Here is a 27,930-nt window from a genome sequence, read left to right on the forward strand (position 1 = left end):
GCCAAAGATAACAAGGCTGGACTTCAAGAAGAACAAACTCACTCTAGTCGTTGTTGAAGATGATGAACAGGTAGATAACTGTTCAGTTACATCTCAGTCTTGACTGTACAGTACGAGTTTGCATACTCCCGATGGCTCTCTTTACATTTAAGTGTTAAGAAGTATCGTGGATGCCTTAAAAGATTTTTGATTGTGACTTGGAGGGAGGAGGACAATGAAGGGACTTAAGTATAAAATCAATAGGATCCATTACTTATTTTTTCCTTAACTTGTTTTTAAAAGGGTGAAACTCGTGTAGACCAGATAATGTGGAAACTGTGTGCATTGTGCCAGGAAGTCTATAAAAGGCCGTGTACCACATTTAGTGGAATGAATTCCATAAGCAGGTGCCAGAATTGTTCCCATGGGAAGTAACTGCTCAGAGCTAATGAAAATGTGAGCATTGGTAATTTGAAGAGATCAGATTTGGAAGTGAAACCATCTTAGCCTCATTGAGTAGTACCTTCATTTTATAATGTCTTTAATTTGTAGTTATTCAGAGGTTTGACTTGTTAAATATATGGGCTCTAGCCCTTTCCAACGTCAGACAATGGAGGGTTGATCATTGAAGCTTATAAAAGGTTGATTTTTTTTCTGCCTAAAACATGTTTTTATACATACATTTTAGTATTCATTAAAAAAAAGATTTTATTTGGCTTGTATTGAATTGTAGCTTTCACTTATTCAAGCCCTTTGTAAACCGTCAGTGTGCTTTGTCTGCTTTAAGGGAAAGGAGCAGGAGCACACTTTTGTCTTTAGACTGGATCATCCCAAAGCCTGCAAACACTTGTGGAAGTGTGCAGTGGAACATCATGCCTTCTTCCGTCTCCGAGGTCCTGTCCAAAAAGGCTCCAGTCGATCGAGCTTCATTCGGTTAGGATCCCGGTTCCGATACAGGTCAGTGTCATCTGTCATTTAGCACTTAGCTGCTGTCAGCTCTTGCTTTTCTTGGATTACCAGTGAAACAGGAGAGAAGTTGGCATTCATTCACTTGGGATGTATAGAGCAGGTTTTATTAAAACATGCAGATTTTTTTCCCCTGCATTTTCTGGTTTATCATTAGGTGATTCTGATCTGTGCAGTAGGAAACCAGAGTTTTCTCAAGGTTTATGTTCCTTACGTAGCATATCTAGTACATTGTGTTTTGCAGATCACTTCCTCTGGAAAGCCCACCCTTTTTTACATGAACACAGGGGATGGATGGTTGATTTGCACAGTTTGGGAACATTGCAGGTCTTTGGACACCCTAGTTCCTGACTGAGTCATGGGAGGACTTCAGAAGCCTAAGATAATGCCCATTTCCATCTCAGGCACTAGCTGTGCATGTAACAGATTTCCAAGTGGCTTGTGGTCCATGGCTGGTATACAGGAAGCTGTTAGTTGCCTCCCCGGAGTTGGTGAGAACATAGGGAAGAGGCTGAGGCATGAACCCAGGCAGCACACCTATACCATGCTTCTGTTTCCAGCAGCCGTGGCAATCCCATGTAGTCTGCTTCAGAAAGGATCACTGGTATCAAGGAGTCAGCAGAACATCACATCACAGAGTGGTTTGGGTTGGGACCTTGGAGATCATCCAGTTCCAACCCCCTGCCATGGGCAGGGACACCTTCCACCAGGTCAGGTTGCTCAAAGCCCCGTCCACCCTGGCCTGCCTTGGGGACCGAGTCTGGCCAAACCTGGGGAAGAGAGACTTGCCTGGGAGCAAAAGCATCTAGGTGCTGGTTTTTAGTCCTACTACCATCTTTCTCTGTGAACTTTGGCAACATACCTTAAGCTTTACTCTTTCCTAGAAGTTTAAACCTTTCCCAAACTGCACGCACTGTGACCACAGAAATACGCAATGGACAAATGTGCTTTTTCAGCAATTTAATGCTTAAGGAGTCATTGCTTCAGCCTTTCCCTTGGGAGAATGGGGTGAAGATTAGGGTGTTTTTAAAAGTCCTCTTTTTTTTTAGAAAGGCCTCCTGAGGTGTTAAGTTTGGGGTTTTTTTACAAGATTATTAAGCTATGAATTGAAAATAGAAATGTGATGTTTTGATGAGCAGTGTCTGTATTCTGTCCTTAAAAATAAATTATTTATTTTATTGTTTTGTACTTTTACATGGTGTTGTTAGTGGGAAAACAGAATATCAAACCACCAAGACCAACAAAGCCAGGAGGTCAGCATCCTTTGAACGCAGGCCCAGCAAGAGATACTCGAGGCGAACACTGCAAATGAAAGGTAAAACTCTTCCCATTCCAAGATGTGTCATTCACTGTGAGAATCAAGTAAGCATATCCTTTAAAGCTTCTGTGCAGGAATTCTTCTGTAGATGTTTGCCCTTCTCTTGAATTTTTGAAATTAGGTTTTCTTTGACTTATTTGAGAGATCACATGTATTTATCAGAAAAACCTTGTGCCCAAAGTGCACCATTCTAGCTTGCCCAGCAGGTAAAACACCTGTGAATATTGCACAATGGGTCTCTGTATGAAGATGGAAAACCTGAGTCCAGGAAACAGTGATATATTAATGATAATATTTGAAATTTATGAATCAAGTTTGAATTTTTTGTCATGGAGTTTTTTTCATTGTTCTTGGGAATTGCACCCAGTTGTCACAGCCTGACAGCACATGATACCTTGTCTCTTATTCCACGTCTTGCATAGGTCGGGCATGACCTCCGTGCATGCTTTCAGATACTTGCTTAAATCTGACTCTTGGGTTTGCTCTTCAGATTTTTTTAATTGTATTTTTCACATGGGATTTGGGACTTCTGTTTCTATATATAGGATGCATGCAACTTTTGCTCTCTCAGCTGCTGACTTTTAGGTAGACTATTTTTATGAATAATATGCTTAATATTAAACTGATAACTTAATTACAAACTAAATTTTAATTAACACTTTGTCTTTTTGCAGCACATGCTGCTAAACTTGAAGAAACAAGGTAAGATGTGTTCCAGTATTTAAATTTCTCTTTATTTGCCACCTGTACTTGAGGATGTGTCTGCTGAAGGAGGCTGTAAGATCAGTTAAACGTAGAGAGCATTAACCTCTTACCTCTGGTTTTGCCATGGGATTTGTTTGCTTTACAGAAAAGCTACTGTTCAAAGCTCCTGTGTTGCTGTCACATAGGAGATTCTGCCAGACTTGTTTACTAGCAGGCAGAGAGGTTTGTTCAGGACAAGCTGTGATTCTTGCTGGGTAGGGGCTGTAGTTCTGTGTGCTGCTGAATAGAGAGATGAGGTAAAAGCACGTCAGGATGTCTTCTTTCTGCAGTCTGCCTGCATGACTGAAATGCACAATCAAGTGAAGGTCAGAAACAGGAAATACAGTAAAACAAATATTTTTGAAGTATGTTGGTGATTTTATATTCTGTATTATACCTGCATTTATTTTTAGATATTTAGGTATTTATATACTTATACTAAATTATCCATGATCGACATTGGGAGGGAGGCCTTTTGGTTCTGTTTCTATACCTAGATTCTTTCTGCATGTGTAGGTTCATATTTACTGTTGCAGTGTAAAATACTCACGAACCTGAATCATACAGTTTTCATCCCCTTCCTTAAGGATAGGGGGAAACTAGGCTCAAAAGAATTACCTGGTAGTGAAGGAACTGAGTTGCTCAGTTCTGGTTTCTGTTCTTTGCCCTAAGAACTTGTGAACGCTGCAGTGATCAATAGCAAACAAATTATTTTCAGAAAGTAGATACTTGATGGCAAGCATCAGGACAGTCAGGAGCTGAGCAAGGAATGTTGAAATAACACTTCACAACAATAGGCTTAACACAGACGTACGTTTTCTGTTTGTAGCAGCAGGGTTGGCTCTTGCACGAGAGGGGGAGAAGCCTAGGAAGCGTGGGGGCAAGGCTGCAGTTACTGTAGTGGAGGTCTCTGGCTTTGTGACCTTCTGTATTTTTTCTTTTACAAAAATGGGAAAGTATTCTTCAAAATTGGGTGCCATTGAAGTGCTTGAAAATCCTCTGCATGCACAGCGTGACTGACTAATTAGTACTCGTCATGCGGTGTTGTCATGCCCTTCTCTGAGTTTCATGCTGCTTAGGTCATCCTGAGAGTGGGAAAGGAAACCTCGTAGGCAGTTTCTCCTCCTGATAAGACTCCGGGCTTCCGACCCGCACCTGGGTGTGGCAGTGCGTCTCCAGAGCAATCTGTGCTGTTTCTGCAACTCTACGCTCGCGTGTTGCTAATTGAAATGCCTCATGAAAGATGGATGTTGTTCCGTTCTGTTGGGTTAACTCAGCACGGGGGAACGTGTTACCCAGAAGGCGTTCCTTCACGTTTCTGTTGCATGTGCACTATTCTGTGGGAACCTCCACGTTCTCTCTCGTTAGAGAAGGGGCGAAGTTGGGAAACAGGCAAGGAAAAGCTTGTTTGGTCTTGATGTTACGGTATTTAAGTGAGAGACTTGCTGAAGTAGATACAGAAGTCTGTTTGAATTGTCAGCGCGCCAGGTTGAACAGCTATTGTCCAGGCTGTAAATCCAAAGATTGATGGGCTGTAGGAGACTGGAACCATTTTTTTAAAAGATCAGAAGTCTGGGAAAAAAGTTTGCTTTGCATGAGATTTATAATGCATAATCATTGTGCAGGGTGTTAATGCTTTTAAGTCTCTCAAAAATGGGAACTGTCTCTTGCAGAGTCAGAAATCATCAGGAATAGGGATATGGGTCTTATTTAATGTATTAAACATTAAATATTTAATAATATAAAATTACTATGAATGCTGTGCAGAGCTGCTCTGCACGTAACTTTGAATGGCTGCTTTTAAGACTCCGAAGCAGTAATTCAGTCCATGAGAGGTTGGATGCAGAAGAAACTCATGAATCTCTCTGGTGAACTTTGATGTGAAACTTCAAGTCCTACTCACGGAACAGACGTGGCACCTACAGCACGTCGGTGAGGTTTCGGCAGTGTCGCGTTTTGCTGGGTGTTTAAGTAAAACCGTATCGTGTTTGCTTTAAAAGTGCCCCGCCTTGCTGCTGCATCAGGAGTGCTTCCTAAACTCAACTGGTTTAGGAAAGGAGGAGATAAAACCAGATGAATTACAGATAAACTACAGCTGGAACAACTGAGAAATCATGTGTTACCCTTAGTTACCTAGAGTCAGGCAGCTGACCTAAACTGTAAGTTTTTAAGTTCCCTTTTGAGAACAATGAGGTACTTTGGAAAGGTCTTTGTTAGGTTTTGTGTTTCTTTCTGAAAATCCTTGCAGTTCTGCCAGCCTGCAAAAAGAGTTTATCTGACTCTGATTTCAATTCTTTTTGTCTTTCAGTACTGCAAACAATGCTGTTACCAACCAAACTAATGGGTCACAAGTAAGGACTCTCCTTCTTTTAAAAAGCAGTTTTCATGTATTTCAACAGATTTGAGGATTTCATTATTTGTTTTCAAAGTCCAGTGATTGACCAATTAAAGTTACAAACGGTTAACTACTAAATTGCATGCCAAGAAATGACTACTAATGTACAAGCAAGATAACTGGTTAATTGAGCTGCAGTAAGGAAGATACCCCATGCCCCAGTACTACAGAAACTACCCTGTGTATAGGTACAGATTTTCACAGGTACACAAAGTACCTTTGTGTGAGAGTTATTACCCAAACCACATTAATTCTGTATGCTATGTAACATAAAAAAACCCCCAAAACCTTGCCTCACTGAAAAGGCATGTTAGTGACTCTCCTTCTGAGTATCAAAACCAGCACTTGGAGTTTGGAAAGCCCCTGGAGCGTTCGGATGCAGAGTGCAACAGAAAGGGTCACGTGTTGGTGGAAACAGGATTATGGTTTGTCTTAGCATCAAAATTCTCTGTCTCTGCTGACAGGCAGCTTGCTGCTCTGCCCAGCTGTTTGCTTTCCGTGCAAACAAGGAGTAGGTTTTTCAGGAGCAGCTGTGATTGAAATGCATTCCAGAGACCTGCAACCCCAAGGTGCCAATTGTTGGGGTATAGAAGGACTGCCTTACTGCATGAATTTGAAAAGGACACAGCAGGCCAGAGCTTTTTATTGACATCTTTGAGCAGCCTTGAACTCGTTATGATCCCGGTACTGGGAAAGACTGGGCATAGGTATCCAGTACTGTGGAAGCAATGGAAGACGAGCCCTGCTTTAGCTTTGTGCTTACGGATAGATGGTGATATGTTTTGCTGTGTGTCATGTGTCTCACTTCACTAATGTGTGTATAGTAACTCCCATGTTTACCTTCTGTCTCCAAAGAGCTGGAATGCAAAGCCAAACCTGCCTGTCCTAACAGCGGTTCCTTCTGCCCCTGTCTTAGTGGAAATAGAAAACCTCCCAAGGAGCCCCGGAGCCAGCCAGCAAGACAAGAAGTGGTACGTTCTGCTTGGCTGGGAAATGGGTTTTCCTTGCTTAGACGTGATTCCAGTGGCTGTTTCTTTATCTGCACTTAAATAAGCTGCCACATCCTTGTATCTTTAGCCCGAGTTGACATCCAAGTTAGTGATGATGCAGCTGATTAGTTGCTGTGCCTGTAGTGTGGGGGGTGAGGACAGCAGGCCTAGTCACTGCCAACCGGAAGACAGTTTCTTCAGGGGCGGAAGAAATGATTAAACCAGGAACAGCATTTTCAAGTCCTGGAGAGAGCTGGGTCCTTCTCATTTGCCATAAAACTCCTTGTTACCCTTGGCTTGGTATCATGGGGCCCAAGGACTTGATCCTTAACAGAACTCAGAACCTTTTAAACCAGTATCCTTGTAAATCATCTTCTGAAGCTTTTGAAATGAGCAAGCTGATTTTTTTCATTATGTTGGATAAAATGGGAGCTTGAGGAAAATGATACAAGCTGAAGATAAGAGCTTTGGTGTCGTGTAATCAGTGTATTTGTTTTATGGATTGCATGCATCTCAAGATGAGGATAATTTGTTTGAAGATAAATGCCTGTATCATTTATCTTTTCTCAAAATAAATAATCCCATATTGTAAAGCTGTTTCAAAACCAAAACTGACACGTACCAACCCAGTCCCTGTGCACACGTCATATTAACTTTTTCAGCTTCTTGTGCATCCAGGGGCAGCGTGGCTTCTCCTAGAAGGTTAATTCTGATTCCTGCGAGACTCTCCAGGAGCAGCAGAAGGGGAGGAACACAAAAGCTCTTATCCTAAGCAGTTTCAGCCCTCAAGAAAAAAGGTCCTTCTCCCATTGTCGGGCATATGAACCCCCTTTGCTTCAGTATCTCTCAGAAGCAGATGACAGCTGTGTCGAACAGTGCCATGGCAAGCGTACTTGAATTTCCTAAGTCTTATTGATTATAGACTTCTAATACTATGGGTTTTGGGTTATAAGGGGGATGGTGATTCTGCTTTGTGTTGCATTTAATTGAAGTTTCAGTCGGAACGTATGATCAATGCTGTTTTTCTTTCTTTTGCCCTTGATTTGTCTAGTATCTGAAATCTGTGCTTGTCTATGGTGGGATCCTGTTGATCGCTCGAATCCTCCCGTGGTGGTGGGTGAAAGGTGGTGGTTTCTTTATTCTTCAGCATTCACAATATGGTTTTATTTTTATTCTTTTGGTCTAATTGCAAGATGCCTGCTGGAAACAGGTGTTTCCGTTGTTGGAAATGTTTGACTCTTGGCTCCAAACAGCTCTTCTTGGGTATCTGATTCGTGCTAGCATCCTTGCTAGTATTTGCAAGGCTTCTGTTGCTTATTGAGATCCCAGTCTGTTTCAGTTTTGGTCTTGGTATGCCTGTTTTAGGAGTAAGAACTTGAGCCTCTCTGTCTTAACACTGTCAAGGAATCTAAGCTATGCGTGCCAGCTGACGCAGTGTGTAGCTTTTCTACAGACGAGTGGGAGTGAACATAAAATACACCTGCATGAAACCCAAACCCATAAGCCATGAAGAAAACAAGCTTCTTGGCAGTTGATGCATTTCAGTCGAGAGCGTAATGCTCGTACTGCGTATGTGTTACGTTTCTTAGAGACACATCGTTACAATTGCAGGCACTGTCTTCTGACAAAGAGGTTTTAGTGTGCTCCCTGGAAACAGCACTGGCTGTAATAAAGGGCCTACCCAGGTGTAGGAAGAAGGCAACAGTTTGGAGCTGAGTCAGCAATTGAGCTGCATTCAGGTTTCCTGGATGGGAAGTGGGGTTAAGCCAATATAATTGCCGGAACAATACGTATTTATTGTGGGGCTGTGGCTCGGCTATTGCGCCTTCAAGTCTCGGTGTCTCGATGGTGCTAACAAGGTTGCTTTTCCACTGCTGCTGTCTTTAATTGGCCTATTTCTGCATGATTTATCTTTGCCTTCTGTCAGACAAATAGTCTTCTTTTAGAGGGAGTTTGCCAAGGATTTTTGAAAACACCAAAATCTTTTGGACTGGGGATTTTGTTAGATGGTTAGAAGTTTAGAAGTAAGGTCCTGACCCCGTGAGTTTCTGTACTCTGCTTGGCAGATGCCTGTGTTGGCTACCTTGCGGCTTAGATCCCTTCCTAATGTCAATGTTTCCTTTAATTCAAAAGGTTAATGCTGCAGCTGCCAACAGCAATTGTGCCAGACTGTAGGAAATACTTTGCCAGACAGGGAGGATTTTAGTGTGATTATTTTTTTTTCTTTGCTCCATTCCTGTAAAATGGTCAGTACAGGAAAACTATACTGGTCTGGAATATTAGCTGCAAGGCTGGGAAGCCTAAAACATCATCAGTGTCTTTAACTTCATTCTTTTCTCAAGAAGCTATTTCTATGCTGAGATGGGACAGGAGATAAAATTTTAATAATTTTTTTCCTTATTGTGGAATAAGAGATTTTCGGTTTTGCTTGCTAGCGGATGTAGCTTTCACTTAACCCCTTAATTAGAGAAGTGGCAAAATAATGGAATGAACTGTTCAGGCCTGGAGCCTTTGGTATTCATGGGTCACTTCCTCAGCATATTTCACAGAATCCAAAAGTCAGAATTTACCCATGAGTGACCTTTATTTAAATCTTCTCCCTTTTCTAAAGGAGGACTATCCCTGAGCATTAATCATTTACTGCTGTTGTGCATCCTGCATGCTTTTCTGCTTCCCTGCCCGAACATGTGGGATCTTCCAACTCCTGCGCTGGCCGCTTGGCTGTTCTGGCAGGGCTGAGAGCGTTAAACCAGGCCTTCTGGAACATGAGAAGGTGGAATTTGAGCTGGGCGCTGTCCAGGACCCCTCTAGATGAACAGCAACATTTCCACTTCGTTTAGGTTTGGGTCATTAAACAGAGAACTTTACATTAAACTGAAGGAATACATTCCTTTTGAGGAATTTCTTGCTTGAGTAGTGCGCTTTTTTCCAAGCCCCTTTTTGATACCTGACTGTACCTTGCATCAGCCTCTCCCAAAACACACCAGTGAAGGATCCTGGTGCAGCACAACAGTTAACAGCTCACAGCCCATTTTTCAAAGTTTTTTTTATAATTCAGCTGTTTCAGTAATTTACTCGTCCCTGCTGCTTTGGACATGCCTGTGTCTAAAGCCTTAGAGTTTTCTAGCTAAGAGCTCCTGCATAGAAGTATCTTCCGGCACAGTGTTTGAAGCAATGAGCGTTCTCTGCACCTCTGTCTAGCCTTTGGAGGACTTTATTCCAGCTGTGGTATAGACTAGCCATAACCACCCACAGGATTTCTGTGGGTTTGATTTTAGGAATTCAAAATTTAACACTGATGAACCAGTATGCCTTCATATGCAAAATTAGAAAGCAAGTTCTTAGTTTGTATTGTGACCTCTTTTGAAATGGTTATTTTTCTAGTGAACTTTATATGTTAATGAAGTATAGCAACAGCCAGCTGCTTCTGTAGCATTTAGGCCACTTAATCATCTGTCAGTGATTTCTTTGCTCCTGCACAGTAATGCTCTGTTTCCTGGGCCCCCCTTTTTTTTTTTTAAGTTGCATTAGAATATACGTTTTTCAGTGACTTTGGAAACGGGTGTTGCTCATAGCTGCTTGTTTAGGGTGTGCATTTACAGCTGCCTCTTAAACCCTTTCAGCTTCCTGCAGATAAAATGCACTGTATACTTGGGAGCTCTGTTCCTCCATCGCATTACTTTCTCCTGTCCGTAAGACGTGCATGGTTCTTGCTCAGTTTTGTGAGGTGCTTTGGAAGATGAAGTGCTTTTCATTTGCTAAGTGTAGAGAACATACACGTGAGATAGCTTAACTTGCCATTTCAGACTTCTGCAAGAATATGCATGATACTGAGCAGAAAAGGGGTTTATTTGACAGCATTGTCACGTACACATGCATGCCTCTTTCCTTCGTATTTACCTTCCAGCCATGCCCTTTTGCCTTGCCTTTTCACATCAATCTTCTTGTCTTCACCTTTGCTTTACATTTCCACCCTCTTTCTCATCCATACCTGTTTACTAATTGTGCCCCCTCCCGCTCCCCAATAATCCAGGCCCTTTGACGCTGCCGACCGCTGCCAACGTGGTGGAAGCCTGTGGGAGGCGTGGGCCCCGGCGAGGACCCGCGCTGCGGACGGACAGTACTCCGCTTTTGTCCATGAGCGCAATGTGAAGAACGCGGGAATGCGTGGCGGTGCTGGTACCTATGCTGTGCAAACCACCATGACCAGTCTCTGAGACACGGGCCCTTCTGGAGCTTGAGACTGCTGTCTAGCAGAGGCTGGAAAATTGCGTTTTGTGCTGTCTTTTGGATAAGGACTGACCCAAAGCTGACTGTAGAGGGGAAAAAAAGCTTTTATTACAAAGGCACTGCATGTTGTGCTGCTGGATTTAGTCTTCAAAGAAAAAATAACGTATAGACCAGAAGCTACCCGTCAGTCTTACATTTAAAAGTGTATGTGTGTATATATATATCTTTTTAATTGTGCTAAGGTTTTTCTTAATGATTGAAAGATTTAATTTTTTTAGCTGGGTTTAACTTGGAGAGCCACGCAGGAAGTCACGTTTCTAATAAAACTACACATGCAACTGGTAGGTTATGATGTGGTTTCAGAAATCTTAGAGGATGTAACTGTCCCTCCTTTTGAACCGTGATTATTTAAAAATATCTTAGATTAATGGTTGATCTAAAAACTAACCTTTTTTTTAACAAGCCCTCTTCTGAAAAATACTGTGTGGAAATGGAATAGAATAATATTAATTTTTTAAGAATAAAATGAGCAGAACTCCTGAAAAGACAAAGAGTAATATTTTTTCTTGCTTTCTAGAAAATTTTCTTTCCTTTATTTTTTTGCAGCTGTGCTGCAGTTGAAATGAAACAGAAACCTTGCCTGACAAACACCAGTCCAACCATACGATTCTTGAGGTTAATTGTTAAGCCAGAGGTTAAGGCTTCGGCTTCACGGCTCGTTGGTGTTCTAGGGGGCCTTTAACAGAGTGAGGAACCTTCACCCTTGAACACACTGTGTTTTCACGTCTGCTGAAATTACCTGCTTCTCAATTGCAATATTCTTTTCCCATTAAAAAAAAGAGGAAAGTTGTGGTAGGACACTTTTAAAATTCACTAATATTTGGCTTTTAGGATAAAGAACGGGTTTGAATGATTTTTGGATTGTTTGAATAAGTTTCACATTGCCACAGAGCCCAGAAATACAAAAGCATTGTCTTCAGATACCCAGCCCAGAAGAAGCAAGACAGTAAGTCTCAGTCAGGCCCTAATACTGCCTGAGATACTTTGGCCTCCTCACTCTTGCACCTGACCGGGGGAAAGAGATTGCTAATGAAATGTGAGTCTTTATGTTACAACTCTGCCACATCTGAAAGGTCTGTGGGATCTTTGGGGGGGATTGGAGCAACCTGTTTGCTATTTTTACTTTCAGATTTTGCAAGGTGGCTGTTGTAAACTCCAGGAGCGAAGCAAACCTATTTGTTTCTTCATCATTTCTGAAGTTGCGTAAGAATATGCAAATGAAAACAGGTGTCTTAACTTTATTGTATAATTTCTGTGCAGATGAGGGGAAAGAAGCCACATTGAGTGGGGGAATTTGGGGCAGTTTTGTATTTAAAATGCAAGAACGTTGCTGCAGTACCAAGTCACCGTTCTGGTGCAGAGTTTGAAGTTAGGCAGTGGTCAGGCCGGTGCAAGTTACGGTGAGTCCTTGGGTATCAGTGAAGTCTTGTGCAGCTGTTACAGAATTAAGGAATAGTTGAGGTTGGAAGACGCCTATGGAGATCGTGTGGTCCCACCCCCGTGCTAAAAGCAGTGTTGAGTCGAGCAGGTTGCTCAGGACCATGCCAGCCAGCTTTTGAGTGTCTCCAGGGAGGGAGACATCCCCCTCTCTGGGCGACCTGGTTTGGCATTTGACCAACCTCACCACAAATTGAGGGGTTTTTGTCTTGTGTTTAAGTGGAATCTCCTGTATTGCAGTTTGAGCCTGTTGCCTCTTGTCCCTTGGGAAGAGTCTGGTTGTTGCCTTTACTCCCCCGATCAGGTTTCTGTAAACTAGATGATCTTTAAGGTCCCTTCCAACCCAAACCATTTTAGGATTCTACGATCCTCCTGGGCTTTCTCTTCTCCAGGCTGAGCAGTCCCAGCTCTCTCAGCCTCTCCTCCTGTGTCAGGTGCTCCAGACCCTTCCGTGGTCTTGGCGGCCCGTTGCTGCACTCCCTCCGGTGTGCCCGTATCCCTCGTCACGGGGAGCCCAGAGCTGGGTGCAGCACTCCGGGATGTCTCACTGGTGCTGCGGGCTGGGGGTCCAGCAGCCTGCGGTGGGCTGGCTGTCACGGGCTGCCCTGGCATTAACCACAACTTTGGTAATTAAGCCTGTGCCTAAAGTTTTCCTGGTAGATTTTTTTGCATGACAGCAGAACTAGTTGACATTCAGGGTAGGGGAAACAGCCCTGAAACCCTTCTACCTTTAGAATTGCCTTGTTTTAGCATCGTTATCTATTGCATGCTTGTGCCACGTGGCTTTGAGTCTTGCATACATCCTGAGGGTGCGTTTTGCTCTGTGCTGGGCTTATTTTAGTGTGTCTGCTATGACTTAGGGAGAATTATTATCCTGGTTTCCACTAGGGAGGTGATGCTCGGAGTAGCAGACGGAGAAGTTGCACCACACTGGTACCAACAGCACCTAGTTGTGTTTTCTCAGGGACAGGTCGCGTGCTCGGGGAACAGCACTGAGGAAACACGTGGTTGTTTCTCTAAACAGCGTGGTGGGCACAGACCTTTGCTTAATATCCACAAAGGATCTGCAGCCAGCACCTTTTCCTAAGGGTATTTTCTGTCTTTCCCTGTAGTTGCTGACGTGTATGTTACACTATGTCAGTGTTTGGAATTGTCTTCAAACAAATGGGAGACTCGGCCTGCTTGGTTAGAAATTGAATGCGTGTGAACAGTCTCCATTTGTAGGGTCATACATCCCCAGGATTTTTTCTTTTGCTTTCCTCACTATAAAAGGACAAGGTGGTACTTTTTTTCTGAATATTTTCCATTTTTGTTTCGGGAAAAAAAAAACACCTGCAAAGGTGACAGGCTGAAATTTATTATTCTTCTTACCTTCAGGTACAACATTGAATGCCCCAAAACGAAGAAAAATAAGAAAGAACTTCGTAACACTGTACTACCTTGCAGAGTCCGTGTCAGAAACTGTTGAGCATCCCTACCAGTTTGACAAAATAAATCTGCTTGCATGGTGCTCTGCACTGTTTCAAATTGGGTCACTTGCAAAAGAATTCTCTCCCTCGCAGCAGACTCAGATAGTTACTGTATTTTGCAGATTGTGTCTCACAGACTAGAATGAAGCATTGTTTTGCCTTTGGACTGAGAAATTTAAAAAAGTCATACCCTTCATAACTGACAGCTCTCTGTCACGTTGTGCATTGTGCACTGTGTGGTACGCGCCAACATCCACAAATTTGTCAGGCAAAAAGAAGTAGTAATGCAGTAGCTAACTCCCTGAGCACGTAACGACTTCTCTGTGGTCGCTTAGCAGTCAAAACCTTTCCACGCACTAACCCCCTTTGATTATTCCTGTATTCATATTTGTGTGGCTCGAACTCCTGGTATCGTTCATCAGTTTTTCCTGCAGAATATTTCTTAAAATGATACAGGTTGGTTCTGAAGACGTCAAGCCTGGCACTTAGTACTCTGCGAAGGTCAAATATCCCTTTGTACGTGGGTAGATCCAGGGACGTGGCAGGCTAATGGCCGTTTCATTCCTGAGTACTGCACACTGACTGTCAGAGAGGTCCTGCTTTTCCTGGGAAGCAGTCTATTGTTTCCCTTACGATTGGTGTGACTGCTCATCCGTGTGTGGTCAGAGATTCTGCGCAGTGATGACAGTAGTGCCTTGTGCTCTTTACCTCTGTAGTTGGCCCTGTGTGAAGCCTGCGGAGTAGGCTTCCTGCTGGTGCTCTGAAGAGGGTGAGAAGTCTGAGTGGCCTCGAACAATTTAATGCTCTTCAGGGAACTTGTCTTCTGTGCCTGCAAATTCCAGCAGCTGAGGGTCTCCCTAGTGTGATTTTGCTCTCATGACTGCCGGTCTCAGGGCAGCTGAGTAGGTGTTTTAGTGGGTCTGAAAGCAAAATGGGGTCAATTCCTGCTTGAATCTTGGCTTAGGAGGCTGCTCTTGAGTCTGCCTAAAATTCATTAGTTTCCCTGCACAGTGGTGCAGGGTGAAGCTGCTGGGACTCACCCAACTTGTCCTTGATACCTCAGCCGGTCCTCATCCCGTGGCATAAATGACAGCAAGGTTTTCTGCAAACCTTCATAACCCTGATGTTAGTAGTGCTCTGCTTTGGGAGCCACGCTAGGCATTGAGCGTGCCACTAGGTTACAAGACTGCCCTTGTCTCTAGCAGCCACGTTTGTGAATCAACTCTGTCTAGTAAACGTTACTGCAGTTGTCATGGGGTGGGGAGAAAGGCTGGTGTCGTTATCCTAACAATTTTCTAATGAAGACTAATTTCATTTTTCACTCGTTTTCTCTCCATGGTGCTTCAGTGCTAAGAAAGCACAAAGAAGTGTGACTGGTGCTCTACATCATCTCTGTTCTGTGGAGTTCATAGGAGCTTATCCCCCACCGTGTCAGGGCAGCAGCACCTGTGCTGCAGCAGCATCTGAACTCCCCATACTGGGTGTGGTAGTAACTTGGGCACTATTTACAGAGAACTGTCAGAAAACAGGAAGAGAAGCCTTGGCTTCATGTGCAGATTATAAAACATTTTCACTCCTGCATAGGCATCCTCTGACAGTGAGGTGTGGGGTTCAGTCTCATTCTCTTTGTTGCCCTTAATTGGAAGAGCATCTGTTACTTCTAATAACTGAAATTCTCTGTATCCGTCGTTCCCCCTGTGCAAGACTCTGCTGCTTGCCGTTTCCCGTGAGCAGTGCACACAAAGGCTCTACAGTAGGTTGAAAAATTTCCTATTACTGCTTTGCTAGTACTGTCTTAACAGAATGAAGCGAGTGACCTCAGTTGGCCTCACAGCAATTAATTGGCGTAAGATGATTCCTACGTTATTAACAGTGAAACGTGATACCCTGTAATCTGTTTGAGGTATTTACTTACCATTGGAAGGATTCTTTAGAGTTCTTGTGCGGGAGGGAGGAGTTTTTTTCCTGGGGCCTCTAGTGACAACATGGGACAGCTTCCAAATTCCGGGGACTGGAGGGGAGGCGAGGGGTATTAACCCGGGAGCGATAAGGGAGAAGCCGGTCTGGACTGTCAAGTAGGAACCATCTCTGCGTGCTTAAGGGTAAGTTCTGGAGTGGTGGGTACGTGCTTGGTATCGTTGTTCTGGTATTTGGGACAGGGCTTTCAAAAGCGATCGATTTCTCTTCTTAAGCCAGTACTGCAACCAAAGCGTGTGTGATTGCTGATCGAAACGGGCGGCAGTCGGATTGCAGTTGTGCACGCGGGCTGTCTGACTGACTGTCCTGCTCTGCTGGTCCGTGTTCGCTGCAGTTTGCGGTTAGGATGGCTTTAGCTCTTCCTGAACTCTGAAGAGATGGATGAGGTTCCCAACTGTTTGCACAACATAAGCATCATCATACAACTTTGGCTTTTGTTTTTCCTGTTGTCATTGTAAATACAGGTGGTAGCACAAAACAGAAAGGGGACCTTTCCATTAGAAAGCAAAGGAGGTGAAACAAGTGATCCTGATGGGACAGAAGGTGCGGTGGCTCACGTGCAGTACAGTGACTGCTAAGGTTTCCTTCGTGTCTCTGCCTGAGTTAATAGAACTGGGGGTGGTTACAGGTCTGCCTGACCATCCTGCCGGTGCAGACCCAGGCAGCGCGCCCTTCTGCTTACGTGAGGTGCTGTACAAACAGCCTTCTGTGAACAGTGTCAGCTTCCCTCCCCCCAGCTCTTTTGTGTGAAAACGTACCTTCAGTTCGTGGGAAAAACTTCAGATGCTTGTTCCACAAAGTGTATTTAATGCATAAAAATTTCCTTCCTCCTCCCTTGACTTCTTCCACTGTTGTGTGAGGAAGCAGCAGGCAACGTGTGCCTGTTCTGTTTTGAAGTCAGTCTACAGACACAAAATACTCCTTTTTTGTTTGTTTTTAACTCACTGAAAGCCTGTGTCTGTTAGTTACCCGAAACCGTTGTTACAGACTGTCTCTGGTCCCCAGAAGCTGGCTTGAAAAAAGACGTTACGTGTTAAAGCTTTTCTTTCTTGTTTCGCAAAGAGTGGTAACATGATTCTGTGTATCTCTGCCCATCTGTCTGCCCCTGCAGCGTACCTCTTGTTGATTTGCTAGACAGCATGGAGTTGCCAGAAACTTGTGTCGATGATGCCGTCAGCCGTCCCGTTGTTGGCTTGGCAACAGGAGATTCAGAAGAGGCTGTTCCTTGCCCTCATCCTGGCACAAAGGAACGTGCTGCTGAAAAAGCAGACTCTGACCGTAAGCAAACTTAGAGATTTTTCCCTTTATCATGACACGTGGGGTCAGAGTTAACCGATTAGGTTGTTAGGAGGTTGTTTTCTTATAAGAACCCAGATGTGTTGGAGAGAGCTCCCTTCGGTTACATGCATGATGGCAGCTTGACCCGCCACCGGAGCGCAGCCCCCTCTAGTAAATGAATTGGTGTGTTGAGGAGTGCCGCTAAGTCCTCTACCAGAATGGTAACAAATGGCTTTCAGGGAGAAAGACGGCGACAATCAGTCTTCTGTCTGTGAAATCTCGAACACCGATGTCAGTCTGTCTACTGAATTTTCCTTAACTGCTTTCAGGACCTGCCTTTTTTTGATTTTACTGTGTTTACAATAATTTGCCACAAACTTTTCAAGAGATGTGTAAGATCGTCATGGTTTTAAGTCATTCAGTTTGGGACAGTGAAGTCATAGAACCATAGAATAGAATGGTTAGGGGTGGAAGGGAACCTAAAGACCAACTGAGCTGCCATGGGCAGGGACACCTTCCATGTGTCAGCTCTTGGTCAGCTCTCCCCCGTGTCAGCTCTTGGTCAGCTCTCCCCCTTGCAGCTGGAAGCAGTTTATTTCCAAGGGCAGAGGTTACTAGGGAGAAGTCAGCTTTTTGTAGGATCTGACTTCAGCCACAAATACTGTGAAGTGCAACCGTCTGAACAGTTAACTCTTGCTGCTTGCTCACTGGGAGGATGGCTGGGTAAATGAGCTTGCAGGAGTGCAGGGATGGGATTAGGGACGTACAGTCTGCAGGCAGCACAGCTGCACTGAAGGTTGAGCAAGTAGCATCCCCCATCCCTGTGTTTTTTTTCCCCAATTCTAAAGGCATGTAATTCATGTTTAGGAATAATGCACCTTACAAGTCAGCTCCACTGTGACATTAGCAGGGTGATAGCTTTTCTTTTCTCTCTTTTTCAGCGTTTGAAGACACCTTCCTAAAACTGAGGCAGCTGGAGACAGAGCGCAGCAGCCCGGTGCCAACTGAGCGTCCCAACATAAACATACACGTACAGGTACTTGGGCTTCACTCCTCCTGGCGGCGTTGCTGGGTGGTGTTCAGGCCATGCGGAAAAGTCTTCGGCTTACCTTGGTCCCTTTGCAAGACTTGTAAGAATATGAATGAGTAATACTGAGGGGTAGTAAAGGAAATAGAAATGCTTTGTTATAGATAAACCTGTGACAGGGCAGTGAGATAAAGATGGGGACGGAGGTGCCGGTGCATGTATACAGTCTGCAGCCTGGTGACATCTTCTTAAACCAGCGGGAGTAAAGGGCACGGACACTTAACCTTGACGTGTTCCTCAGTTGTCTTTTCTGCAGGTTACTAACCCTACAGCATTGTATAGGTCACTCTGGTTTTTTTAGGGGTTGAGCTGCTTTCCCCGTGTTTTTCAGTTGCCTTTGGTAACCCTGCCAGAACATTTTGTTTTCAGACAAGTTCACTGGTGATGCGTCCCTCCTGTTAAGCAACTGGTTTTTACCTGCTCGCTGAAGCCGGTGCTAGTGCTCTCGGTGTTTACGTCCAGAGGAGTGACGTAGTTCGACTCGGTACTCTCATAAATCCTTTTGAGCAAGTCAGGCTGCATTTCCACGGGCAGCTGAGCCAAACTAGGAGCGTCAGTACCCTGAACCGGGTGAGGGCTCTCTTCTCCCTCACTCTTGACTCTTCCTTCCCTGGCTTCCCTCTCTCCTCTGGCGCCTCCAGGAATCATCGTGTGTTTCAGTGAAGCAGTGTAGCCTACAAAATGACCAAAAAAAATTGTTTGCCTTTCTTGTTTTGAACTTTAAGGGCTTTTTTATTGTTGTTTGGTTTTGCTTTGGTTTTTAAGTTACTAAATAGTGAGTTAAATAGGCTCATGGAAGGGGCCAAAAAAATGACAGTGATGGTGAAAATAGTGTTGCTGGAAGGGATGGAGGGGACAGGATCCTCCCATACAACAGCAGTAAACTTTGACAGGTTCACTGGTTATCAGACAACTGCACTCACACAGGATATCGCTCTTTTTTTTTTTTTTTAAGAGCTTTAAAAAGTTTTGAATTTAGATTTCCCTTCAGGTTTGCCTGTAAATAAATCATACATTTATGATGTATGGGGAACAAAAAAGACAACTTACTCTGCTTCCCTTGTGTTAAAAGCTTTGTGTGCTTGGTTGTGTTTTGAACGAGCAGAGAGAGTAGAACACCTGGCAGCGTTCTCTCTGTTTGTACTCCCCTCCCTTGCGGGGAGGCCCGAGGATTTATCTGACTTTCGGAGAAGCAGCTATGATTTTTTTTGCTTCCTCAATAATAAAACAAACCAGGTGCCGGAGCAGTGTTCAGCAGCATGTGTTTGGGCTAAGCCCATTCCTGAGCATTTGCTCCCTGTCTCCCTGGGAGAGAAGGCTGCTTGCTCTGCTATGCCCAGTGCCGCAGGCTGTTATGCTCCTGTGCCCTTGAAGGTCTGTTGTCAGGGTGCCTTGTGCCCCTCTCCGCTTGGTGGGTGCATTACAAAGATTGCCCGGTCTCTAAGACGGTTAGTCAGTAGCCTGTAGGTCCTGCTGTGCCCAAACACTGCCTCCCTGTGAAGTAAAGCAAATGAACACAGCTTATTTCAGAATGTTTTTGCCTGTTGAGCTCTGGTTTAGTTCAGAGAGGGGAAAAAACACATTTAATTGGGTAAATGGAGAGAACGGAGCAAAAGTGTCTTCGTGGTGCTTAAGTTAGGGCTGATACATAGTAAGCAAGATAAAGTTTCTGTAATGAGCTGACGGAACAAAGAGGTGTCAGTACAGCACTGTCAGCCACCTGGCTGCTGCCGTGTGAGGTGCTGAGTAACTCCGGGTGTCAGAGGTTACAGGTACTGCGGTGATGGTAACCGCGTTTGGGAGCAAGAACATGTGCACAACTGAGAAATGCACGATGTCCGGATCTGCAGTATGCCGGGATGGTTCTTTCTTGGGTAAAAGCGACCTCCGCTTTCAAGAAGGAAGGGCAGAGTGTCTTATGAGCGTGTAAGAGTAGATCATCCATGGTCTTCCGCAGGTAGAAAAGACTCCACAGCCTGCACTGTAGCTTACCAAGAGGTGACTCGGGAGTGTTTTGTTTTAAAAAGGTAGTCAGAGATCAGAGACTGCCTCTGTATACTTCAAATACCGTGTGCTTTGAGCTGCAAAGACACGCAGTGCCAGGGAGCACCCCTGTCTGTACCTGCAGTCAGTCAATCTGACGGATTTCTCCGACACGGAAATATTTATCCAGCTCTCCGTCTGCGTTTAAAGAAAGAGAAGTAGTTTTAGAGTGGCAGCTGGGAAAGGGGAATGAATGGCTTCATTCTTCACCGCTGGTCCCTGCCAAAATCTGTTGGGATGGCAGTGTGACTTTGTCCTTTCCCAGCTTTCCCTAGCGCAGTGACCAGATCTGGCAAAACAGGGCAAATAGCTCTTAAATACACCGACGCTCCGCTTTCATCAGTCCCTGAAGGGAAACGAGCAAGAAGAAGTTCACCTCGTTTGCCTGCGTTCAAAGTCTGCTCTGGAGTCAGAAACCAAGGACATCCGGGTTTTCTTTTTCTGGATCCGTTGTGATCTGCAAACACTTGGACATTATTCCAAAACGTGCCTGCATTAGACCCCCTCTCTGCGAAGTGGTTTTCAGTGGCGCCGGGAATGCCGCTCGTCCCGCGGCTGCCTTGGGTCTTTCCTTCCCACCGCTGCCTGGCGTGCAGTTTGATTGAGGAGGAAGGGACAGTCTGGCGGGCGTACGTAGAAACAGTGAGTGTGTAAGGAGCTAGAACGCTGACGGACCCCAGCAGCGCCACTGTTTTATGTGAACAACTAATGTCTTGTAATTAGACATCCCGAGGTGCCAGATGCTTTCCCCTCTAGCTGCGTGCTCTTCCCATTACAAAAAAAACCCAAAGAAAAACCCCAACAAACAGTAAAACACCACGGCTTTTTTCAAGCACCAAACAGTGATAGAGAAAAATGCATCTTTAGTATTGATGGAAATATTTCCTTGGTGATACAGAACTTGATTGCCTTTAAAATAGTACTTAATAATACTGAACTTTTCAAGAGTTGGGAACCTGATTGCTAATAGACCAGAGTGACCTAATGAAACTGGTCGTTCAGGTGGAGGAAGCCGAGAGGAAGTTAAACCACAAAATTATGCTTAAAGCAGAGTGCCCTGACGTGCTGTGTTAAAATCATCCCGTGTGCTGGAGTGATGCATTAGGGGTTCTGTGCAGGGCCTCAGTGAGGGCCCCTCCATAAGGATTTAAGGATTATCACGGTTGGGTGCTGCGACTGTACAGATAATAATGTTTTTACATTTAAAACGGGTTCTCCTATAGATAGTCTTGGAATACCCCAAAGGTGGTTTAGAGGGAAACAAGAAGAGGGAATGTCTTTCCCCTCTCTAAACCCAAACAGCTAGGGGTTCTCGCTAGCATTTGCAGCAAACCGAAAGAATCTGGAAGCAGATGGAGAGCAGTGCGTGGAGGACAGGCATTCACCTCCTCTAACTTCTGTCCCCTGCTCTGTCTGTGCACTGGGTGTCATTCCTTCTGGCCTCGCTGCAGTTGGTGCCTGCAGGAGCGCAGCAGGATCGTCCCTGCCTGAGGCGTGCTGCGGGAATGCGGCACCGGCCTGCGGGGCAGAGCTGGCGGCGTACGGCGGGGGAGCAGGGCTCCATCTCCCCCGAGAGTCACAGCCCCAGAATGACGGTCATGAGGTGTAGTTTCTACTTGCTTAATTAACTTCTGTTGCTAATCAAATAGCAATTAGTAGATTGAATGCTTAATTAACACTTTATAATTAAGAAATGCAGTTCACATAATGAAATATACTGTGGTGGAAGGCATCTCATTTTTAATGGTGTTCATGCTGTATCTGGCTGCCTGTTTGCTCCAATACGTCAGTGAAGGGAGAGGTAGCTAATAGCACGTTAAACTGTGGTTGTAACTTGTAAGTGCATTTTAAGGTAAAAATCTTCCCACCTTGCATTTGAGAGTAAATTATCGATTTAGAGTTAGGCCACAGTGGTACCGTATGATGGCTGCTGTATGGATCTCCTACCAGTAAACTAGGCTGCAAATTTGGGCCCACTTCCGTTCTTGCACGCTGTATTTCTAGCACAGCATCTCCACTTGTAAGCATTGTGCTTTTTTTACTTTATGTTTTGCTGTGACTTTACAACTGAGTTCCAAAATAACAGGAAAAAAAAAGGGTTTTCATTTCAGTATAAATCTGCTGACTTTCCTCTCCAGAGCCTGGTTGTTACTTAGAGATGTTAATAAGCTTCAGGCCAGATTTCCCATGTGGGAACTGTTTCTAATAAAGATTTTTCTCACGTCTAGGATGAAGTGGTAAAGTTGACAGAAAAGTGTCTTAACAATGCAGTTGAGAGCCCAGTCCCCACAGCAGCATGGCTTCCAGCAGATATCAAAAGCAATATCCTGAAGGCCCAGGCAGAAGCAGGGCACAAGGTAAATACTCAAGTGACAAGGCCTGTGCTGTTCTCGGATGGTTTGTTTCTCTTGGGTTGCCGGGTGTCGGGGAGGGTGCCTCGCAGGTACGGGTGCTCCACGAGCCCACACCCAGGGCAGAGTAAGGGAGACGTTCAGCCTTTCTTCACAATAACAGTGGTCCAGGACTGGAATGTTGTCCATGCAGGAATCCCCATCCTCGACGATACTCAACATCTAACTGGTTTGAGTGGTTATTGAGCCAGATAATCTCCAAAGGTTGCCTTCTAACCAAGAAATTATTCTGTGATTTTGTGGCTAAGACTGTGCTTCTAGCACGTGCTAGTAAATTCTGTAGCAAATAATGGTGTTTTATTTGGCTACCTTGGTGAATTATTTCTGTTTCTGCGATGAAGTTTTCCGTGGAATTGACATTTTAAGCCCTTGAGCAGTGGGTGAACAGCACGCTTCTGTGCTGGGAGGGAGGCACTCGGCTCTTCTGTGAATCTCAAGGCTGACATACGATGGAAACGGGTATCAGAAATGTGTATCTGTGTTCATTTCTTTCTCTCAGGTCACAAGAGAAGACAGCCTGACAGGTGTCAAGAATTCCAATATTCAGGATGCTGCTGCCAGGTACTATAGATTTGGAGGAAAAGTGTGATCTGGTTACCGGAGTGGAGGGCAGAGCACGGGCAGTGCAGGGCAGCCCTGCAGCGGCTCAGCGATCACTGCCTGTTACCTTGCGTCCCGTAGCTCATCCGGGTGCGTGCAAAGGGCTTCGAAAGTGAAAACCAGCAGGCACTATCGTTGCTAAGTTTTGTACACGAGCTAATCCAGATACCCTTTGTTCTCCCGTACTTTAACTGGATAGACACCGTTCCAGCAGCAGCTTCCGGCGCTGCAGTTACTTGTGAGCTGTGAACAGCTTCAGTGTGGGGAGAGGGGATGGGTCTGTTGGCGGTAGCTGTTTCCTGCTGGAGAAAAGAATTATGTATGAAAACCTGACCCAGCTGATTTCCTGAGAATTACAGAATCTCAAATGATTGCTGGTTCCAGTGGGATTCCAGGTATTGGAAAAAGGGTGGCCCCATGTAGTTCCTGGCCGTTTCAGAAGATGAGCATGTGTCAGGCTTCAGAGAGCACGTGGCGACACTGAATAAAGCGTACGTCTAGCGATCTCAAAAATGTGCTGTAAGAAGCAATTCCTGAGGAGCTTTCCGTGGAAGGTTGTACCTGTGTTTTGTTGTTTTGTGCCAGGAACACTCTCCCATCAGGCAAAACACAGAGTAGTTCCCCAGCAATCAGTCCGGTATTTCAAGACCCAAGAGAGCTCCTGAAAGCAATCCCTGCCTCAAACACCTTTGTTCCGTAAGTGATTCTGGAGAAACATGTTTCTGGGGGAAGGGAACCACGTGGAGATTATCATGAACCGGTCTGCAAGGATGAGGAACAGCGGCTGAGCAGTTAGGCTACGCTGATGCAGGCTTACCGATGCATTTTTAATTACTGTGGCAGCAGTTAATCAGCATAGGCCAGGCCTTGGGGTGAGTATCCCAGCGAGCAGTAAGCGAGTCTCTCCCATCATCTGAAATGACTGAAAAACTGACATCCTGCTGCCCCTGGCTCTGGAGAGGAAGATAAGAGGATGGTGGGGAAGGCTTCAGGCGAATTAGAAACAAGGGCTGAAGAACCTCTTTTGAGAGAAAGTCGTTTGCACTGTCGGGTCTGTACGCGGCTCGGGCTGAAGCTGAGAGCGAGCAGTGATGCGCAGGGGTCGTTGGAAGGCGTTTCTGCGCGCTCCTACCCATCAGGCCTGCGCCTGCTGGCGTGGGACTGGCGCCGGGTTTTGGGTTGAGCTCTCGGAAGCAGCACCGTTGCGTGCTGTCCGGGCCGTGTGCTGATGAGAATGTTCTCTTCTTTCAGGAATGTGCTAAATGAGGACCACGCTGCCTCTAACCATGAGGGCCTGCCGATTCCAGCTAACCCGGCTCCAGCCGAGGAGGCCGCAGTGGGAAAGGTATCGCCACCTGCCAGCCCGGGAGGTGTCCGTGTGGAGCGCTGCTGCCTCCAGGCGAGCCCAGCAGACCTTGCCCCATGCCTCTCGTAACTGGGTGAACGCCCGTCCTTGGTGACTGCCAGCGTGTGTTCTGGGGCAGACAGGACGCTGTACAGATCACTCCAAAGGCTGTTTCTGAGTGCTCTTTCACATTCTTTGCCTGACACTCTTGTCAACTGACCATTTTCCTTATATCCCAGTGATTTGATGTTCCAGTAAAGAGGCTGTAAGGGGTGAAATTCTGACTTAGGCAATTCCTACTGAAATAACCACAGAGGGAGAAGTTCAAATTGAAATGTTCAGTTGTTGTAGTCTGGTTACCTTAAGGATAACGTGTAACTGGCCCCATGAAATGCGCTAGCGATTAAGGGGTCAGCTTCCCTTTGTCCCTCTCCAAACGAAAAGAGAATTCCAACACCGGCCTCTGCTGTTATTTCAGCAGCCTGAGGGGTTGTTCTGGATCACCAGAGCAACGTGGTCTTCAGCTGCTGCCCCTCTGAGCCAGGATCACGTACTCGATCCCACTGAGTAATGACCAGTGCTCCGCGTTCAGACGCTCGGCTGGCAGCCGTTGCTTGTCGAATGGCGCAGAACCCCACCCCGCTGTGGGGCAGTGGGACAGTATCGCAGCTTACACGGCAGCAACGCTGTTGCCAGGGTGTTGATGGGAATAAGTGAAACCAAAAGGCTGTTGAAAAAGATCTGAGAAAACACCTGATGAACAGCGGTGTACGCTAACGGCACCAGCCTGTGACTTGGGAAGTCACTAGGGAATTCAGCTGATCTATCTGGTTACTACCGGGAATTCAATTAAAAACTGATTTATTCCACAGAGCACTCCAGATGACCGGGACGTTTCCTTAACATCACTGACAGAGAATCTAATCGACTTTACAGAAGCCACGCCTCGGGTAAACGTATTTCAAAACCAAATTTCTTCCTTCACACGTACAACGGGTTTTTACTCCTCAACTCCTCGCTGGCTCCCCTGCCTGTCCCCCAGGCTTGGCTCTGCTGCAGGAGTGGCCTGGCGATTGACCCAGGCTGACCTGGAGACTGACCAGCGCGTACGCCCCCTGCTCCTAGGGTGGCTGGCCTGGGCTTGGTGACCTACAGCTTTGTGACGGAGGTGGGGGAACCTGACTCGTAGCTGTGCCACAAGAGCCTGTGGTCTGATTTTAGTACACTCACGAGTGTCAGCCGGCTTCTCAGGCTTTTGGGTGTATGTAATACTTTGGAAATTGTATGTAAACATGTACATACACACAGAGACACATGTATAGTGTGTGTATACCTATAGATGAAATAATTACTTGAAGCTTTTAATACAAATCAACCTTTCATATAGATAAAAATCTCTTACGACCTGTGCCAGCAAAAAAAGGAGTTAATGTAGCATGCACCAAAACAAAGGGAAAGGAGTAGGAGCTTTAAACTCTTCACAGAAATATGCTCTCGGTTAACTTTGTCCAAAAAGCAGAAAATGAATGGGTTCTGTTGCTTTTTGGAAGGGGGCACCGTGCTGAAGCCGCTACCAGCGAGTTTCTGTGAGCGAGCGGGTATTAGCCGTGTGGGTACCATGTACCTTTTGGTATGAAGTCACATCTGTAGCTCATCGCTGGCCTGGCTCGAAGGCTAGTGATGGCCAAATACCCGAGCTCGTTTTGGGAGGACGTAATACGGGTTTGAGATGTTCTCAGCTCCTTCCAACCTTTGCTAATGAGCCTTTGTTTGCTTTTTGTAGGTGTCTTCCCAGCCCACGATAACACCGAGGTGGATAGTGCCAGTGAGTTATTTCCTGTTCCTTAACAACAATGAAAAGCAAAAAAGAAAGCTTTTATCATGATTAAAAAACCGGAGCTCGAGTAAAATAGTAAAATATAATAATTCTGGGCTTTCAGATTTTTGTAAAAATAATGTACCAGACCAGAACTAAAGCAGACTAATTCAGCTGGAGTAAATCAAACAACCTAACCACCGTGGTAACATTTAAACTGCATTTTTGCTGTGTGACAATGCGTGTAAATGCCGTAAAGTTCCTTTAAGAACTTGCGTCTAGTGAATCCCACCCTGAAACTCGATGAATCTTAGTTCCTACTGTTTTAAATAAGCCACCCTGAAAAACGAGCTTGTCTTGTCCCGTCCCAGCAGGTTTTCATTTTAGTTTCCTGTTTCGTTCTCCCCCATTCAGACCGGACTGATTTCCAACGGGCCTTTGGGAAATGATGTTGCCTTGGCTATGATGCTGAAAGGCAGCAGGGAGACTCTGTTGTCTTCAGCTGGGTTGCCACCGCCGCAGCAGACGTCCGAGGTCCTTGCCAGGTACGGGAAGCAGGCGCTCTTCCTGCTGCCGCTGACCGACTCGCAGCGGCCGCTTAGACAGGCTGCGCCTTTTGCCGTGCGTCTGTGGGGCCGTCTCGCTGGGTGGGATCTGAAGTACTGCAAGGAAGCAGGGCGGTCTTGTAACTCCAGCAGCAGGAGGTAAACCTGTTGTCGCTGCAAGTGCTGTAAAATCGATTAATCCTTTTCAGTTATCACTTCAGTTTCTTTCCTTCCCTGCTAACGCCTCTTAGCACTGGACTGAAATTACGGCACGGATTTGTTTGCTGAGAAATCTCTGCGTCGATACCTGTCAGAGGGCTGAGGGGAGGGAATATCCCCCAGTTATTTCCCAGCTGTAAGGAGGGCAGAGGACAGGGTCTGCACAAACTTTTCCTTTTTCTATCCCGTTCTGCCCTGCGGGTGAGGCAGACAGGTGGCCGCGGTCAGGTCTTCGCACGAGCCTCTCGCGATGTGCGTGGCAGCGGTGCTGCTCCGCGCCCTGTGAAACGGATTCCTTCCTCTTCTGCGGGTTGTCCGTTGGCCTCGCTAAATTCCGAGGGGCACAGCTGTTCATACGGTTTGGAACAATACTCGTGGTTTTCCTTTTTAACCCATCATGGCAGATCTTTTCGGGGGTGTGTATTTATGAGGCCTTGTGTTTTTCTCCTTTTAGCCCAGTCGCTGAGGATGCTGCAGCAAGGATGAAATGTTTACTCACCACTGAGCTCTAAAGGCGTCGTTTCTGCACTTCCCACCTTGTAAGAACTCACGTCTCCTAATGTATCTCCAAAGGATCCTTCTGAAAGACTTGCTTGGGATCGAACTCATGCTGAATGGGAGCCAAACAGCCAGCTGGTTTTCTAGGATCCAGGAATAGACTTCTACACTGACTGCAGCCTAACTGGAATGAACTGGGATATAAAACCACACGCACGTTTGATCTTCTCCTGAGGGGGAAGTGAAATACCACACTGGAGCTAGTTCGGGACCCGAAGAACAGAATCCTGTTGTGTTCCACTCGTGCTACGTTTGGTCTCACTCACCTCCAGCGTTAATGGGGCGCGTTCCCAGGGATGTTGGCCACGTAGCAGCGCACGGTGTCTGACTCGCGGAGATCAGCACTGAAAGATGAGGAGAACTTGTAGGGCCACCTTGTGGCCGGTACTACGTGCGGTGGCTCACAGCAGGGGTGACTTTCCTACGGCCAAGGACGTTTTCTGTGTGATTATTCCTCTGTTATC

At 45.6% G+C, this 27,930-nt stretch overlaps 1 protein-coding gene across 1 annotated transcript; it reads left to right on the forward strand.

Annotated features, from left to right (window-relative positions):
• LOC104517295 (band 4.1-like protein 5) lies at positions 1-27,420 on the forward strand (the record flags this gene model as incomplete). Its single annotated transcript, XM_010161898.1, has 16 exons — positions 1-70; positions 767-936; positions 2,154-2,260; positions 2,938-2,965; positions 5,316-5,358; positions 6,258-6,373; positions 16,676-16,842; positions 17,784-17,878; positions 22,201-22,329; positions 22,883-22,944; positions 23,569-23,679; positions 24,235-24,328; positions 25,201-25,278; positions 26,112-26,153; positions 26,559-26,689; positions 27,363-27,420. Coding segments are annotated over 16 exons (1,501 nt in total), but the record flags the coding sequence as incomplete, so codon positions are not given.
• Positions 27,421-27,930: the final 510 nt, after the last annotated feature.

Source organism: Eurypyga helias, unplaced genomic scaffold, assembly GCF_000690775.1.
Source record: "Eurypyga helias isolate BGI_N326 unplaced genomic scaffold, ASM69077v1 scaffold7922, whole genome shotgun sequence".
Taxonomy (NCBI): domain Eukaryota; kingdom Metazoa; phylum Chordata; class Aves; order Eurypygiformes; family Eurypygidae; genus Eurypyga; species Eurypyga helias.